Below are 17,661 nucleotides of genomic sequence, written 5' to 3'. Positions count from 1 at the left end.
AACTTTTTATTTTGATTGATTTTTTTTTAGGTGCAAAAAGGTAGTTTGATTAGAGCACGGGAAAGGACCCGTGGGCCAAGAAAGCTACCTATTTTAACAATTTTTAAGTGTATAGTTCCCCGTTATTAAGGACATTGACATTGTACAACATAATTCAAATTCACTGTTCGCCTTCTCATTTGTTTAATATTCCGCCTGACCATTAGGGGGCAGACCGAGACAACGCATCCGCGGCTGGCCGAAGCATCCCACCCGCGCTTCGCCCACGCATGCGCGTCTCACCTGCGGAAGGTGACAGGGGGCGGGGTAGGGGGCGGGGTAGGGGGCGGGACAGAGGTGCGCAGGCGCGGCGCGGGCATTGTGACGTCAGGCCCAGCGGCCCGGCTTGGACCAGGCTCGCGGAGGCGCTTCCCGGAGTGTGACGCGCGGACTACCCTCCCCGCCGCCCGCCCGCCCCCGACCTCGCCGCAGCCTCCCTCGCTCCCTCAGCGCGCCCAGCGCGGCCCAGCGGCCGGGGCGGAGGCCCGGGGGCGACGCGGCGCCAAGAGGGCGGGCGGGCTTCGGAGCTCCGGGCGGTCCGGGTCCGTGGCCGGTCGGTGAGCGGCGGGCGCCGGTCTATATGGCGGCGGCTCTGTCGGGCCTGGCTGTCCGCCTCTCGCGCTCGGCCGCCGCCCGCTCCTATGGGGTCTTCTGCAAGGGGCTGACCCGCACCCTGCTCATCTTTTTCGACCTGGCCTGGCGGCTGCGCATCAACTTCCCCTACCTCTACATCGTGGCTTCCATGATGCTCAACGTCCGCCTGCAGGTGAGTGAGCCGCGCCCGCCTGGCCGCTCTCCCCCGACCCTCCCCGAACGCCGGTCCGCCCCCCGCGGCCCGGCCCAGCCCGCCCGGGACGGCGAGGATGCTGACAGGAGCTGCCAAGTTGGATGCTGAGCGTATGCCAGGCACCGTGCCTTTCTCCTGCAACCCCACGGGAGGAAAACCCGCTGAGGTTATTGTTGTTCCCAGTTCTGCAAATGAGGCTGGGGGCGGGGTGGAGCGGCTTCCCGCGGCGGAGGCCCTACAGCTGGGGCGTCGGGTCCGCGGGGATGGTGGAAACTGGCACCGGTGGAAAAGTCCTGAAGAGGAAATTTTGCCCAGAAAATTATATATGGTTGGGTTTGCGAGATGGGTTTGTGGTTGACTTTGCTACTTGCCAAACTTTACGAAGCTCTTCAACAAATTATTTTTGATCCCTAAGATGAGTTAGTGTTTTGATAGCTGTATCTGATTAATCCTGGTCGGGATGGAAGTGGGGTGAGGCCGGAGATGAGGCAAAATGAGGTGGAAGGGGCAGAGACTGCGAAAGGTTTCAGAGTCCCGAAAGGTTTCAGAGTCCCGAAACTCTTCAGATGTGAGAAAGTAGACACACGCTCAGCACCTTGGAGATCGCCTTTGTTGTAAATGACGTTCCTTCATCCCGTGGTAATTACAGATGTCTTTTTCTAGTGGGATGAAAAGTCGTCGGATTGAGAATTTTCCTTTATAAGTGTGTCATAGATGGCCAGATGCCCAGCGCCTGTAGGAGTGCCTGGCACAGGGTTGGATGGAGGTGGGACAGGTTCTTGCCCTCCCCGAGCTTCCTGTCTGACAGTACTTGTGTGGCTCCCTCATGTGCAGAATGAGGAAGCCTGAGTGCTGGGACAGGGCTGTCGAGACCATGCAGGTGTTGTCCTTTTTGTCCCCTCTGGTTTGGTTGTATCAGGATGGAATTGTCTCTGTGCCTGGATGCTTGGGTTTTCGTGCTAATCACTGGTGATGGCAGGCTACTTAAAACCAGTTGTTTTTTTTTTTTTTTTTAGATTTTATTTATTTATTTGACAGAGATCACAAGTAGGCAGAGAGGCAGGCAGAGGAAGAGGAGGAAGCAGGCTCCCTGCTGAGCAGAGAGTCCGATGCAGGGCTTGATCCCAGGACCCTGAGATCATGACCTGAGCCGAAGGCAGAGACTTTAACCCACTGAGCCACCCAGGCGCCCCATATTTTTATTTATTTATTTGACTGACAGAGTTCACAAGTAGGCAGAGAGGCAGGCAGAGAGAGAAGGGAAGCAGGCTCCCCGCTGAGCAGAGAGCCTGATGCAGGGGCAGGATCCCCAAGGGGGAAAAAAAAGAAGGCCCCAAAAAGGTTAGAGAAAAGACATGGTGAAGGTGGATGATAGTTGTCACACTGAGCAACGTTCTTGTCTTCCATGATATGGGCCGCACTGCCCTGGAGTGATCTGCGCTAATCAGGCCAGTGAAGCTTCCTTTGGTTCCTCCGTGTGTGCGGGCTCTCTCCTCTGCTTCTGACCGCTCTGTCATAGTCTCCTTTCTGATAGACTTTGTAAATCCACAACTCCCTGTCTTTCCGTGTTCACCTGTCACTTAAAAATCTGTATTCCTTCATTCCAATCAAATAAAAGAGTTCAGGGGTGTAGGTGGGCTGGAAGAACTGGTTGCCTTGCTAAATAAAGCTGGTGGGCTTCATTGATTAGGTGGCATTTGAACAAAAGCTTTTTTTTTAAGATTTTAGTCATTTATTTGACACAGCAAGAGAGGGAACAGAAGCAGGGGGAGTGGGAGAAGGAGAAGCAGGCTCCCCATTGAGCAGGGACCCTGGGATCATGACCTGAGGACCATGGGATCATGACCTGAGCTGAAGGCAAAGGCTTAACGCCTGAGCCATCCAGGTGCCCCTGAACGAAAGTTTTTGAAGTCAGTGATGAGGGCTTTAAGCCTTGGGGATGGGGAGATGTCTGGGTTAGAAGTGTATCGTGTTTTGTGGAGAGTAGGCCCTACAGCGGGTGCAAGCCTGGCTTGTTCTAGAACAGGAGGAGGCTGGTCCGTGAAGAAGGAGCTTCACACTGAGAGGTGAAGGAGCATTGAAAGGACTTTGGCATTGACTCAGATTGCATGATCTTATGTCTGAACAGTTTCAAGAAGTAGTAACTATCCTGAGATCCTAGTTGTAGGCTGAAGTGCAGCTTAAAATGAGTTTTATTCTGTTGCTCGATTGGGGAAAATTAGAGATTATTAAGAAAATGTTTAAAAGCATATAAGCTTTGTGAAATCTTAATGAGTCAAGTCAAAAGCATCAGCTCAGTTAGGAATTTGTTCCAGCTTCTGAGCTGAGGAACGACTGCATACTTTGAGATGATAAGTACCGAACATGCAGAAAACAAACACACTAGGGAATCTTTCCATTCACGTGAATGCCTTCATTATGGTTTGTTTTTCATAAACTTTTGAAAAATTTTCAACCTATATAAAATTTGAAAGAATAGTACAGTGAATATCTGTATCCTTGAGTCAGGTTTTTTTGGTTTTGTTTTGTTTGGTTTTGTTTTTAAGTCTTACACAAAGTCCTATAAATGGGTCAAGCAGATACTAAAGTGTGTTAGATCTATATGTTCTGATGTTAGGAGATACCAACCAGGGACGTCTGGGTGGCTCAGTCAGTTAAGCCTCTGCCTTTGACTCAGGTCATGATCCTGGGGACCTGGGACTGAACCCCATGGTAGGCTCCTTGCTCAGCGGGGAGTCTGCTTCTCCCCCTCCCTCTGCCTACCTCTTTCTCTAAAATAAATAAAATCTAAAAAAAAAAAAAAGATACCAACCATATATAAAGTGAAGAAAAGTGGGGTTGCCTGGGTGGCTCAGGCCATTAGACATCTGCTTTCAGCTCAGGTCATGATCCTGTGTCTTGGGATCCAGCCCCATATCAGGCTCCCTGCTCGGTGGGGGTGGGGGGTCTGCTTCTCCCTCACCCTTTGCTGCTCCTCCCCTGCTTGTGCTATCTCATTCTTGTGCTCTCTCAAATAAATAAATAGAATCTTTAAAGAAAAAATGTGTTTGCCTATACCTGGGGAGAGCAGCCCTAACTCAGGGGAGAGTCTAGGCATTGCTTCTCAAATGATCTGTAGAAAAGAACCAGTGGTTCTTTACCTGCACAGACAGGGGTGGCTTATACACAACAAACATATTTCTCACAGCCTGGAATCTGGCAAGTCCAAGATCAAGGCACCCTCATGGCCAGGCCCTTGCGAGAGTCCTTTTTCCTAGCAGGTGCCTTCTTGCTTGTCGTCTCATAGTCAGAGGGGCTGGGGATCTCTGTGGGGTGGTTTTGTAAGCACGCCAATCCCGTTCGTGAAGGCTCTACTCTCGTGACCTGCACACTCCCCAGAGGCTTCCCCTCCTTAATACGATCATCTTCAGGTCGGAGTTTCAGCATATGAATTTGGGGGGACAGACATTCAGACCATAGCACCTTCTGATAGTTTTGCCAGGGCCGATAAAAATGAATTGCTTTTACATGGAAAAGGGCAGCGTCTGCTTGAGATTCTCCTCCCCTCCCCCCATTCATGGGCACATACACATTTTTTCTCTCTACAGCCTCCTTCTTCCCTCTCCCTAATAAATAAATCCTTCATTTAAAAAAAGTTACATGCTCTTCCCACTCAGCCACCTCTGAGTGTTCTTAATTCTGTTCTTACATGATCACAATAACAAACTGGGGGACGGGGGGGAGGGACATGGGATGGTGCCTCTTACCTTCGTAAGGACTTTGGCTTGTACTCTGAGTGAAGTGGGAGATGTTTCACTGAGATGGGACTTAAGGTGATTTACTTTTTAAAAGGATTATTATTTTTTTAAAGATTTTATTTATTTATTTGACAGAGAGAGACACAGTGAGAGAACACAAGCTTGGGGGTGGGAGAGGGAGAAGCAGGCCTCCTGCCGAGCAGGGAGCCCGATGCGGGGCTCGATCCCAGGACCCTGGAATTACGACCTGAGCTGAAGGCAGACACCTAACGACCGAGCCACCCAGGCGCCCCTAAAGGATTCTTTTTTTTTAAAAGATTTTATTTATTTATTTGACAGAGAGAGAGTGCGCACATGAGCAGGGCGAGAGGCAGAGGGAAAGGGAAAGGGAGAAGCAGGCTCTCTGCAGAGCTTGGGAAGCCCGATATGGGACTTGATTCCAGGACTCTGGGATCATGACCCAAGCCGAAGGCAGTGGTGAAATGTGTGTGGTAGGGGCACACACTTACCTATTTATTTATATCTCTGTCACCCCTTTTCAGTAAGGATAAACTCTTTGCTAATCTTGTTTTATCTATTTCCTGAAGCCTACACCATCTTCATCTCCTCACCCTACACTGGGGTATTTAAAAAAAAAAAAAAAATCCAAACCAGAATGAGGTTTTGGGGTTTTTTTGTTTGTTTTTTTTGTGTTTCACTTTTTTACTTTGAAATGATTTGACTTAGAGAAAAGTTGCAAAAATAGTGCAGAGAGCTCCCTTAGATGCTTTACCCATTTTCTACTGTTGGAGGCTAACTGTACCATAGCACAGTTAAAAACTCAGAGATGAGGGGTGCCTGGGTGTCTCAGTGGGTTAAGCTGCTGCCTTCGGCTCATGTCATGATCTCAGGGTCCTGGGATCGAGCCCCGCATTGGGCTCTCTGCTCAGCAGGGAGCCTGTTTCTCTCTCTCTCTCTCTCTGCCTGGCTCTCTGCCTACTTGTGATCTCTGTTAAATAAATAAATAAAATCTTTAAAAAAAAAATAAAAAGATGAACATCAGTCTGATGCACTGGGGTTTCACCAGTTTTTCCCACTGTGTCCTTTTCCTGTTCCAGGACCCCACACTGCATTTAGTTGCCATGTCTCCAATCTGTGACACTTCCGTAGCCGCCTCTTGTCTTTTATATCCATCAGTTGGACATTCAGGCTGTTGTTGGGTTTGGCTATCGTGAGTGAGTAAGGCTGCTGGGAACATTCACGAATAGGGTTAGTGTGGATGTGATTTCATTTCTCTTGGATATAGGAGTAGAGAGTCACTGGGTCATATGGTAATCCTGTGTTTAAGCATTTCAGGAGGCTCACTGTTACTGCACTTCAGAGTTGAGGGTGGAAGCAGGGAGACTCTGGGGGGAGGGATGGGAGGGACACCGTAGTGGCTTCTGATGGGGGGGCAGTAGGGGAGCTATTGGGAGTGGCTGTGTTGTGTTTGTTGTTTGAGGCAACATGCCTTTCTTACATACTTCCTTACATGGTATGTCAGCGAAAGACTCATTTACTTTTTTGGGGGGGAGTGAACTACCCATGTTTTTTGCCCATTTTCCTGTTGGTTGTTGGTGATCTTAATTTCTCAGAGCCTTGTATCTGTTAGGTAAGAGTTGAAAAGTGTTTTTTTTTTTTTTTTTTTTTTTTTAGTTACGTTTTGACTTTGCTTATGATGTATATTTGACATACCAAACTTTACTTACTTATTTTTGAAAAAGCTTCTTTGTTTCTCTCTTTTAAGTAATCTCTGCACCCAGTGTGGGTCTTGAACACTCAATCCTGAAATTAAGAGTAGCATGTTCTACTGACTGAGCCAGCCAGGCACCCCTGAGGTTTATTTTTATGTAGTCAAATTTAACAATCTTTTTTGACTTTGGGTTCGCCCTAGTTAGAAGGCCTTCCCAGGGGCACCTGAGTGGCTCATTGGTGAAGCGTCTGCCTTTGGCTCAAGGCATGATCCCAGGGTTCTGGATCAGTCTTGCATTGGGCTTCCTCCTCAATGGGGAATCTGCTTCTCCCTCTTCTTCTGCAGTTCCCCCTGCTTGTGCACGCTCTCTCTCTCAAATACAATAAATAAAATCTTAAAAAAAAAAAAAAAAAAAGACCTTCCCAACTCTTAGGCTATGAGGAATTCAACCCTCTTTTATTCTGGTTATAAAACACATATACATACATAAAATCTCCTGTGATAAGTATCCAGATTGCACTGCCGTGAAAACTGTGTGAATGACATTTTTGTCCTTGAGTGTATGTTACCTAGAAAGTGAGCTTCAAGAAGAAGAGCCCTGTTTGTCCTAACACCAGTGCCTAGAACAGTGCCTGGCCCAGGATAGGAGCTCAGTGAACACTTCCTGATTGAATTTGTAGCAGGAAATTGTAGGAGTTGAATCCTGAAGGAAAGGTTATTTGCATTTGTAAATAATTTTAAAAGTTAAAATGCTCCCTGTTGACTTGTCGGCCACTGCAGGCTGGGCCTCCGCTTCCACCCTTCCCCGGAAACACACAGTCTGTGTTGAGGCCACTTCCATGTTGCCATCCGGTGGTCACTCCTGCGTCTTCTGCTTCACAGAACCCTCCCCCACCACCACCACCCCATTTTGTTGTTCATTCCCTAAAACACTCTTGATGATGATGATAGCATGCCAGTCAGAGAAGTCGCTAGGCGCTTTCACACAGTGAGTCCTCACAGCACGCTGAGGTCAGAGGATTGCCCGAGGTCCTGGAGCTGGGACACAGCCCACGTCTGAGCATACCTTTGGCAGGCAGGTGAAAGGGGGAGGAAACAGGGTGGTGGCTTAGCGAGAGCTGCACATCTGGCTTTTTAAGGGCAGGTTTGATTTAGATGTGCTGAATGATTGGTAACAGGAACTCAGCACTCTTAGTATTTCCTGTGGTTATGATTCAGCTTAATGGGGAGACGACTGAGTTGTTCCTGCTTCTCATCCTCTGAACTGGGTAACACCTTTTTTCTTTTTTTTTTTTAAGTCTTACTATTTTTTAAATTTTATTTTGTATTGCCTTAAGTAATCTCTACACCCAACTTGGGGCTTGAACTCAAGACCCCAAGATCAGGATCTTGGCATGCTCTATGGACTGTGCCAGCCAGGGGCCCATGCTGGGTAGCAATTTCAAGAATGTTTTGGCCACCTCCTCAGTGTGATTGTTTCAGTCGTGAGCACAGTGATGTTAAGATATACTGACGTTCACATCTGGAAGCTCCGGAAGCAGGCGAGGCCAGGATGAGCCTGGAGTGTGTTTGCGAGCCATTGTGAGGCACGACCCCACTCTAAGCCCATTGTTGTCCCAACCCTGCTTGTTGAGCTGTGTCTTCTTCCCAGGCCCCTTTGGGAATAGCCTTGCCAGCTGGCTTTCAGAAGCATAGAGGCCAGGTTATTTTTAGTTCACAGAGCAGTGGTATCCAGACTGTCAGGTCCCGGAGGCCATTAATAGCTCAGGTTAGAGAAGGTAAGGTGACAGCAGTCCAAGAGGGCAGCAGCTGCCTAAGTGGGTCAGGCCTATTGTCGTGCAGCAGGTCAGCTGCCTCCAGCCAACAGGGATTTTGGTAGAGGATGATTTCTCCTGTCTGCACTGGAGATTGTGGACACACCCAGTTAATCTTGTTTCCCTGTGCACATCACCCCTCTGGTTTTGTGGCTCCATTTTAAACCTTTGTTACCTTTTTGGGGACGTGTGGAGTGAGGAAATACGTTCAGGAACTTACTGCCAGTACCACACTTCATTTTTTCTGAATCATACTGTTTTGAACTTCAAAATAGACTCCTTCCTTTACCCTGTTGGTCTCCGTGTTGGTGGATAAGTTTGTTTGCCAGGGTTTATGCTGCTTATTATTTTGTAGATTTAACATGGGGTGGGGGGAGGATGTGGAGATGAGATTTCTAGGGCTAAGGACAGTTAATTATATAATTATGTATATTGGGTACAATGTGATATATTTATATATGTAGTAGGGTGAAAATAAGTTATAAAAATATTTCACAAACACAAATACATTTTATGATTTCACTTACATGTGGAATCTAAAAAACAAAACAAATGAACAAACCAAAAAAAGAAACAGACCCATAAATACAGAGAACACACTGATGATGGGTGCCAGATGGATTGGTGGGAGGATGGGGAAAATGGGTGAAGGGCAGTGGAAGGTACAGGCTTTCAGATATGGAATGAATAAGTCCCAGGCATGGAAGGTACAGCATAGAGAATACAGTCCGTGGTACTGTAGTGGTGGTGTGTGGGGACAGATGGTAGTTGTGCTTGTGGGGAGCAGAGCACGATGTCGAAGCTTGTTGAATCACTTTATGCACGTGAAACTAATCTAGAGTGTGTGAAATACTTCACTTGTTTAGAAATTATTTGAAAATTATTTCTGGCTCTCAAAATATAAGTAACGTGTGTGTCTAGTGTCAAGTTTTTGCTGACCAAAAAAAAAAAATAATAAAGGTAGTTTTTGTTGATTAATTGAGGGATCAGAGCCAAAATGTTTTCACTGACCTGAAGTATTTTTTTTTTAAGATTTTATTTATTTATGTCACAGACAGAGATCACAAGTAGACAGAGAGACAGGCAGAGAGAGAGGGGGAAGCAGGCTCCCTGCGGAGCAGAGAGCCCGATGTAGGCTCCATCCCAGGACCCCGAGATCATGACCTGAGCCAAAGGCAGAGGCTTAACCCACTGAACCAGCCACCCAGGCGCCCCGACCTGAAGTATTTTTGTCAAGATTAAATATGTAGTTTATTACTAAATTTACTAAAGAACTAGATCTTCAGTAAACAACATATTCTAACATTACTAAATATGTGATTATATTAGTGGTACCTTAGCTGGAGTATTTTAACGCAAGTCTGGAAATACTTCATCTTTCTGAACAGTGCTAAGTCCTTATACAAGGACATGCTAAAAGCAGTTAGATAATTTTCCTGAGAGTTGGCCCCTATTAAGTGACATGTTTTTCTTAAGATTTTTAATTTTATTTTATTATTTTAAAAAATATTTTTAAAAATTTGTGTGTGAGAGGGTGTGAGCAGGGGGAGGAACAGAGGGAGAGGGAAAGCAGACTGCCTGCTGAGTCAGGTGCTTGCCTGCAGGGCTCCATCCCAGGACCCTGAGACCGTGACCTGAGCCAAAGACAGATGCTTAATGAACTGAGCCAGCCTGGTGCTTCTCAAATATATTTTTAATACATATTAAAATAAGGTATTTATAAACATTCTTTTTTTTTAAGATTTTATTCATTTATTTGACAGAGATCACAAGTAGGCAGAGAGGCAGGCAGAGAGGAGGAAGCAGGCTCCTTGCTGAGCAGAGAGCCTGATGCGGGGCTTGATTCCAGAACTCTGGGATCATGACCTGAGCCGAAGGCAGAGGCTTTAACCCACTGAGCCACCCAGGCGCCCCATTTATAAACATTCTTAAGGAGTGCCTGGATAGCTCAGTTCGTTAAATGTCTGCCTTTGGCTCAGGTCACGATCTCAGGGTCCTGGGATCGAGCTGGACTTTGGTTCCCTCTCTGCTCCTCCCCCTGCTCGTGTTTGCACGTGCTCTGTCTCTCTCATATAAATTAAATAAAATCTACTATATATATATATATATATACACACACATACATACATATAAATATGTATTTTTTTCTTAAGATTTTATTTATTTATTTGACACCGAGAGAGAGAGCACAAGTAAGGCAGAGAGGCAGGCAGAGAGAGTGGGGAAGCAGGCTCCCCACCAAGCAGGGAGCCCAATGTGGGGCTTGATCCCAGGACCCTGGGATCTTGACCTGAGCCAACCGGCAGAGGCACAACCCACTGAGCCACCTAGGCGCCCCATGGATATATATATTTGAGAGTTCTTTCATTTCAGGAAATGTTCTTAGTACATTTGAAATCAGTAATATAAATGGAGAGTTTGAACAAATACGCTTTGGAAACTTAACTTGAAAGAACTGTCCAGAGAAGTTGACTAGTTTTTGATGGGGTAAACTTTGAAAGTATGTATGACTCTGAACAATGGTGGGAGTTAGGACCCCGTGCAATTGAAAATCCATGTGTAAATTTTTACTCCCAAAAATCTAACTTAGCAATGACAGTTAACATATATTTTGTGCCATATGCTGTATTCTTAGGAAAAAGCCATCTAGAGAAAAGAAAGTGTTAACATAAGGAAGAGAAAATATTTTACAGGTACTGTATTTGGGGAAAAAGACCTGCAGAAAAGTGGACCTGTGCAGTTGAAACCTGCGTTTTTGAGGGTCAGCTGTATTGAATTATAGCCAGAATCCACACTTAGAAGATTGTACCTCTTAAAAGTTCTCATCGCAAGAAAAAATGGTAATGGGTGGTGACGGATGTCAACTCCTAGTGACCATTGTGTAATATATACGAACACCGAGCCCTCGTGTTTGACACCTGAGACTAATGTAACGTTGTGTCGCAGTTTTTTAAAAAATGGCATCTTGCATTTGTGTATTGCTTGACCCTGTTCTTATACATTTTTATCAGTTTTGTAGAGAAGTGGTCACATTTCTGTTGGTAAAAATTTTGAGCGTGTCCTCCAGATAGGTGTATTTATAAATTATATATTGTGCTCCACCAAAATATGGTATATCTTGTAAAACTTAGAAAAAGTTAAAAGGGGAATGAGATAAAATGAGCTAGGCAGAGATTTGATATTTTCTCTACTCCTTGAGGTGGGGTCACCCCATTTAGTGACCGCTAGACTAGAAGATCGTATGAAGTTTAGAGTTTATTTGGAGCCAATGAAGTTGTACAAGAAACACATCTAACTGCCTTCTTTTTTGAAGCGCTTGACACTCTTGGTGTCTATGACACAAGTTTCTCGAGATGCTTCGAATCTTCCCCCTTGGTGGCTTTGGGGTGCCTTCGCTAGATCTTGGAGAGCCTGGCCTTCTGTACCCTACCGTCTTCTCTTTTTTACCCACCTCCCCAAAGCTGGGGACTTCAGAATCTGGGTCTGAGCTCTGACATCACCCTTGAACTAACCACTTTATTAATAATTCAGATGCTTGCCCAGTTCCCACAGTCAGACTCCATGTGTCCCCACCTGAGCTGTTAGGCGTTCCTCCAGACCTGCTCCATTCGTGGTGCCTTCATTACCCAGAAGCGAAACGAGAGAAACCGGTGGGGGTCTCCCTTTCTACATCCGTCAGCCACCAAGTGGAAAAATATTTTCTCTTTCCTCTTCACCCACAGCCTCAACTCTTCCCCTGTGGAATTGGAATCGCCTTCTCATTGGTCTACTGTGATTCCTCTCCACCCGCCACAACCATCACCCTGCAGCCAAGGAGTTAGTCAGAAATGCAGATCCCGCCACCGTCTCCTGGCCGAATGTCGCTCAGTCGCTGTGCTGGTGGAGGCCACGCTCCCGCACCGCGACCGTTAGCCCTGATTGGCTTCACGCCCTCTCCCTTTGCCCTTTTTGCTTTTGCTTCAGCCTCCAACAGTTCTTGTTTATTTTCTTCCTAGTGTACTCTCTTTACATTTTTTTAAAAAGATTTTATTTATTTATTTGACAGACAGAGATCACAAGTAGGTAGAGAGGCAGGCAGAGAGAGAGGGGGAAGCAGGCTCCCTGCCCAGCAGAGAACTCCATCCCAGGACCCTGAGACCATGACCTGAGCCAGAGACAGAGGCTTAACCCACTGAGCCACCCAGGCACCCCTCTCTTTACATTTTTAAAAAATGTAACACACTTACACACTCACATAGCTTGTTCCCCTGGTTGTAGAAACTGCAGCTTCCTGCCCCCCATTTCTCTGTCCCCACAGCCAAGCCTCTCAGCTCCAGCGGGCTCTCCTTGTCCGAATTTCTCTCACTCTGAATTGCATGCTTGTTGTTTCCTGACTCTTCGCTCTCAGGCTTCATCTTTCCATGGGAAACGAGCTGCGCGCTCTCAGGCTTCTGCCTCATGTCCCACGTTTCCATCCCTCCTTTCTCCCAGCAGAGCTGTGTGTCTTCTTTACATTGTTCTTCCTTAGGCTGGCCTTCTAGAAAAATAGTAAATACAGTCGATGTATTTCTTTATTTTCCATGTATTAATGCTCTGGGGTTATGGTTTTTTAAAGGAACATGGGTCAACATTTTTTTTAACTCATCAATTAATGAGGGAACTCATTAATTAGATGCTAACTCATTAATTAGATTAATTAGATGTTCTAACCGGTTTATAGGAGAATTTAGACAGAACACGCACACACGTAATCAGGAATGCCAAAGTGCAGTACAAATGATCAGTACAAATGGTCAGTATCCACAGGGTAATAATCAATTGTATTCCTCTGAACAGGATTTTTAATTATTTGGATAAGAAATCTTTTGCCTTCCTCTCACAGTTTTTACAGCTCAGAGTCAGACAGGGGCAGGGCCCCCTAAACTCCGGTAACGCAGGGACTCAGTGGACAGTGTGCCCAGTCAGCTTGTTCTTTGCTTGTCTCAAGGCCCTTTCACAGCCTTTCCTGACACATCTTCCCCGTTGGGGGCATAATGATGTGAAAGAAAGATGATTTTTGGTCACAGAAAAAGGCTAGCCCCATTAGCGTTGCAGGTACAGCAAGAATGTTAACCTACAGGCCACCTTGAGTTTGCTCTTGAACCACTGCTAAGGTCACAAATCAATTTCTGTCCTGAAGTTTTCACGAAGAATCTTGGACTAGGCGAGTTTGAGAGTGGGGAGGTAAGCCCAAGGCACTTTCTCCACCATGTTTTTACTTGTAGTACCTATAAATTCGGGTGAATTCTTCTCTTAACAAGGCTCCAGAATTTGCTGAGGTTCCTGCCTTGACAGCCTGTGATCTTCCTTACCACCTTGAGGCTGCAACATTGTATGCCAGGACTCCTCCACGCCGGTTTTTCCTGGGAGGGCTTTGTGGACATCAGATCTGTAAATAATGTTGACCTTGATTCCTTAAAAGTGGCTTGTCATGCTTGAGTCACTGAGACTCAGTCTCAAGTAGGACATGTCAGGTAGGGCCTTGGTTTGCATAATCAAGTCATCCAGTTACATCCTGATTAAATAGAGGACAGATTTTTATAGAACCCACAGAAATAACTAAATAGCTGTGAAAACTACAAAGCCTAAGAATTTTTTTTTAAATTTTAAGTATTTTTAGGAAGCCCTGCAGTAATAAAGTACTTTTTTTTTTTTTTAAAGTATGTTCTTTTTGTTGTGATCTCTAATTGGTAGGTTGTCATCCTGTTTTCTGTCAAAATGTAGGAGTCCTTGGTACTAGAGACTGTTAAAGAGATGTTCCTGGGGCACCTGGGTGGCTCACTGGGTTGAGCCTATGCCTTTGGCTCAGGTCATGATCTCAGGGTCCTGGGATCGAGCCCCGCGTCGGGCTCTCTGCTCAGCGGGGAGCCTGTTTCCCCTCTCTCTCTGCCTGCCTCTCTACCTACGTGTGATCGCTCTCTCTGTGTCAAATAAATAAATAGAATCTTTAAAAAAAAAAAAAAAAGATCTTCCTGTTTGCTAGAAGTACCTGGTATGTGTAGGCTCTGTCAAGGCTCTGTCTTCATAATAATGCTCCGATGATCTCTTCCAGGTTCATATTGAGATCCACTGAAAGCCTTCCACTGGCTGACAGAGGCGTGTCGTCAGGCTCACCACATCAGAGAACACACAGCATGAGGGACCCCTGCCTCGGGAAGGTGCAGGGGGCGGGAGAGGACGCAGACCGGCTGCTGTATGGACTTGAAGGAGCACAGGGGGAGAGCCCTTGCCCGACCGATACGCCTTCCCCCTCCTGGATGCCTAGGCCTGCGGTTGACGGGGATGGAAATTCACAAAATGAGGAGTTATCAGTGGAAATGAAAAATGCTTCGAGTGAGGCCAGCCTCTTCCTTCACAATGGCAACAAAGCGCTTCCGTGTTTGAGAGAATCATTACGAAGAAATTCAGCTTCCACAGCGGGTCGGAGCAAGACTGTGCATGTGTTCTGTGCTCCCGCAGAAGAGTGTTCTGCTGGGGTGTCCTGCGGAGTGAGGAAAGCTCTGCCGAGGGACTGGCTGGAAGGAGGGCCCGGGGCCACCCACAGCGACGGAGGATGGGGCCGCACAGCGGAGTCCCCGGCGTCAGGACTACCGCGCCCTCAGAAGTGGTCAGAATCGGGGATTTCTGAGGAGAAACCGCCAAGTGCTCTTCTAGAGGGGCTAGGCTTTGAGTTGGAACTGTCTGGCCTGCATTTCGTCCTCTCTCCACTGCTGCACGCACACCCCGAAGTTTTCCTGAATGAGACACAAAGTGTTTTCTTTGGCCACTCAGAGCCCCTGTTTTCAGAGCCAACAGTAGCATCCAAGAAAATGCTTTCAAGCGTAAGAAGTAACTCAGACGATCTGCACATAATACCGGGGTTACTGGCTCTACCAGCTTCTGAAATAGCAAATGCGTTGCGCCATAGTTAAGGTACAAGCCGAACAATAAAAATAGTGAGATTAATTTTAAAACTTGTCTTAGAATGATTTCTTTCACATTGAGTCAGGATGCGCACGGGGCAGCCATGAAGTTCCTGCTTCAGTTTGTATGATCAGACAAACTCTGTGAGTGGAATTTCAACTCACGGGAAGTTGGTTGATGTGGCGGGAGACTTTTGAACATGTTTTAACTTGTGCCTGAGAGACATTCAGTATTGGGATGCCATTTCCAGGAGAACATTCATAGATCCTATATACATGTCAGGTTAGAACGGAAAGATGTAACATTTTTTATGTATCTTCAACGCTCATTCCAAAGGGCTACCATCCCAGATAGTCTCTCCTCTCTCTGATCCTTGGGTGGAAGTGGCCGTTTGTTCAAGTCAGCCCCTCCCTACTTGCTCTCGGCCTTATGTAGGATAATTTCGGTCTGCAGCAAAATTTGACTTCTTTTCTTACTCCCTTTCCTTCCCTTTGAAATGCAGTTTAAATGGAGGCCTACAGTGAAAGTTGCAACATTCGAAGTCCTTCTAGTATAATCCTTTCTCAAACTAGGAGCCTTAGCTGTGTCGCCTGAAATAAAAGTGACCTCGAGACCATCTGTGGTGGCTCAGTTAAGGGGAGACAGACCTCATATTGCCCCTGTAGAAAGTTGCCAGGAGCCGGGAGTATCTCTGACCCCAACATTTTCTCTGACGTAATCCCTCCGCTGTTCGGGAACTCCGGGAAAGGTCCCTTTAGAGCATGGGTCCCAAAGTAAGACTTACCCATTTTCGGGGTTGCTGGTTGCTTCTCTCTGTCTGTGTGCTAACTTACTATGCCGCCTGCTATTTTAGTGTTTGGGGGAAATGGAAAAGAAAATCTGTTATTTAGCATAATAAATGTCTTCTTTTACACGTGTGGTCTCGGGTCACCTTGTCTTTATCAGTGGCGTCTTCCTTGTACTGAGAAGTTCTTTCAGCAGCGGTCCAAGTAGGCTGCGGACTTAGAAGACCAGAAGGAGAGCTTGAAAGACAACCTAGGAAGCCAGGTCGGCATTCTGCTCTCACTTTCCTTCCAGGACATAGAACGTGTTGTGATCGCAGCCAGTGTGAAGGACGCTGTCCTGGTTGGGCAGTGAGAGCGCTGCTTAGTGGACCCTCTGGGGTCACCAAGGGATAGTGAGTCACCAAGGGATGGTCAAGTGAGAACACAGAATTGTTTTAAAATGGGAGCTGTGTTCTTGTCAAACCCCTACCCCCCTGCCTTTTGTTTTGTTTTGTTTTAAATCAAGTCTATTCCTTTGGGGTAGAGCTTTCCATGACCCATCGAATGTTCTATTTCCTTTGTCTTGTAAATTGCAAGAATAAAAATTTTCAGCCAGTTGCAAAGAACAAATAATGGAATCCTCTATTGAATATCCGTTGTTAAATAAATTTCGAATGTCTTCATGTGATTATATTAGAATAAGTTGTGTTTTTTTCTGAAAGCCACTTTGGGGAAATGTTCACAATAACAGCTTTTTTCTTTAAATTTTTAATACATGGGGCGCCTTCGTGGCTCAGTCACTTAAGCTTCTGCCTTCTGCTCAGCTCATGAACCCAGGGTGCTGGGATTGAGTCCTGCATCAGGCTCCTTGCTCAGCGGGGAGTCTGCTTCCTCTCCTCCCTCTGCTTGTGTTCTCTCTGTCAAATAAAATCTTAAGGGGCGCCTGGGTGGCTCAGTGGGTTAAAGCCTCTGCCTTCGGCTCAGGTCATGATCCTAGGGTCCTGGGATCGAGCCCCGCGTCGGGTTCTCTGCTCGGCGGGGAGCCTGCTTCCTCCTCTCTCTGCCTGCTTCTCTGCCTACTTGAAGTCTCCGTCTGTCAAATAAATAAATAAAAAATCTTTGGGGTGCCTGGGTGGCTCAGTGGGTTAAAGCCTCTGCCTTTATCTCAGGTCATGACCCCAGGGCCCTGGGATCGAGTTCCGCATCGGGCTCTCTGCTCAGCAAGGAGCCTGCTTCCTCCTCTCTCTCTGACTGCTTCTCTGCCTACTTGTGATCTCTGTCAAATAAATAAATCTTTAAAAAAAAATAATAAAATAAAATCTTAAAAAAAACATAAATTGTTTTCATGATTGAGTTATAAAAGGGATGTCTTTAAAGTTTTTTTTTTTTTAAGATTTTATTTATTTGACAGAGAGTGAGATCACAGTAGGCAGAGGCAGGGAGAGAGAGGGGGAAGCAGGCTCCCTGCTGAGCAGAGAGCCCGATGCGGGGCTCCATCCCAGGACCCTGAGATCATGACCTGAGCCAAAGGCAGAGGCTTTAACCCACTGAGCCACCCAGGCACCCCTAAAGTTTTCTTTTTAATTCCAGTTAACATACAGTGTAATAATATCAGGTGTACAATCTAGCGATTCAGCACTCCGTGGGTCACCTGGTGCAGGCCTTCATCCCCATCCCCATCACCTATTTAACCCCCAACCACCTCACTACTGGTAACCATCAGTTCTCTATAATTAAGAACCATTTCTTAATTTGTCTTTTTCCCCCTTTGCTTGTTTCTTAAATTCCACAAACTAGTGAAATCATGTCGTCTTTCTCTGACTTAAATTTCGCTTAGCATAATACTCTAGCTCCATCCATGTCATTGCAAATGGTAAGATTTCATTCT

General features: G+C 46.3%; 1 protein-coding gene across 2 annotated transcripts; it reads left to right on the top strand.

Moving 5' to 3' along the window:
* Positions 1-387: 387 nt before the first annotated feature.
* On the top strand, positions 388-16,461 carry LOC123934260 (small integral membrane protein 10-like protein 2A). Of its 2 annotated transcripts, none has more exons than XM_045994342.1 (2): positions 388-805; positions 14,159-14,313. In XM_045994342.1, the coding sequence occupies exons 1-2, from the start codon at positions 620-622 to the stop codon at positions 14,177-14,179; spliced, it is 207 nt and encodes a 68-aa protein (XP_045850298.1). In that variant the 5' UTR covers positions 388-619; the 3' UTR covers positions 14,180-14,313. The 2 variants fall into 2 exon arrangements, with proteins under 2 accessions (XP_045850298.1, XP_045850297.1); XM_045994341.1 differs by having other exon boundaries at positions 669-805; positions 14,159-16,461.
* The last annotated feature ends 1,200 nt before the right edge of the window (positions 16,462-17,661 follow it).

This window comes from Meles meles, chromosome 21 (assembly GCF_922984935.1).
Source record: "Meles meles chromosome 21, mMelMel3.1 paternal haplotype, whole genome shotgun sequence".
In the NCBI taxonomy this organism is placed as follows: Eukaryota; Metazoa; Chordata; class Mammalia; order Carnivora; family Mustelidae; genus Meles; species Meles meles.
Note: the sequence above shows the minus strand (reverse complement) of the source record. Positions and strands in the feature narration are given on the sequence as shown.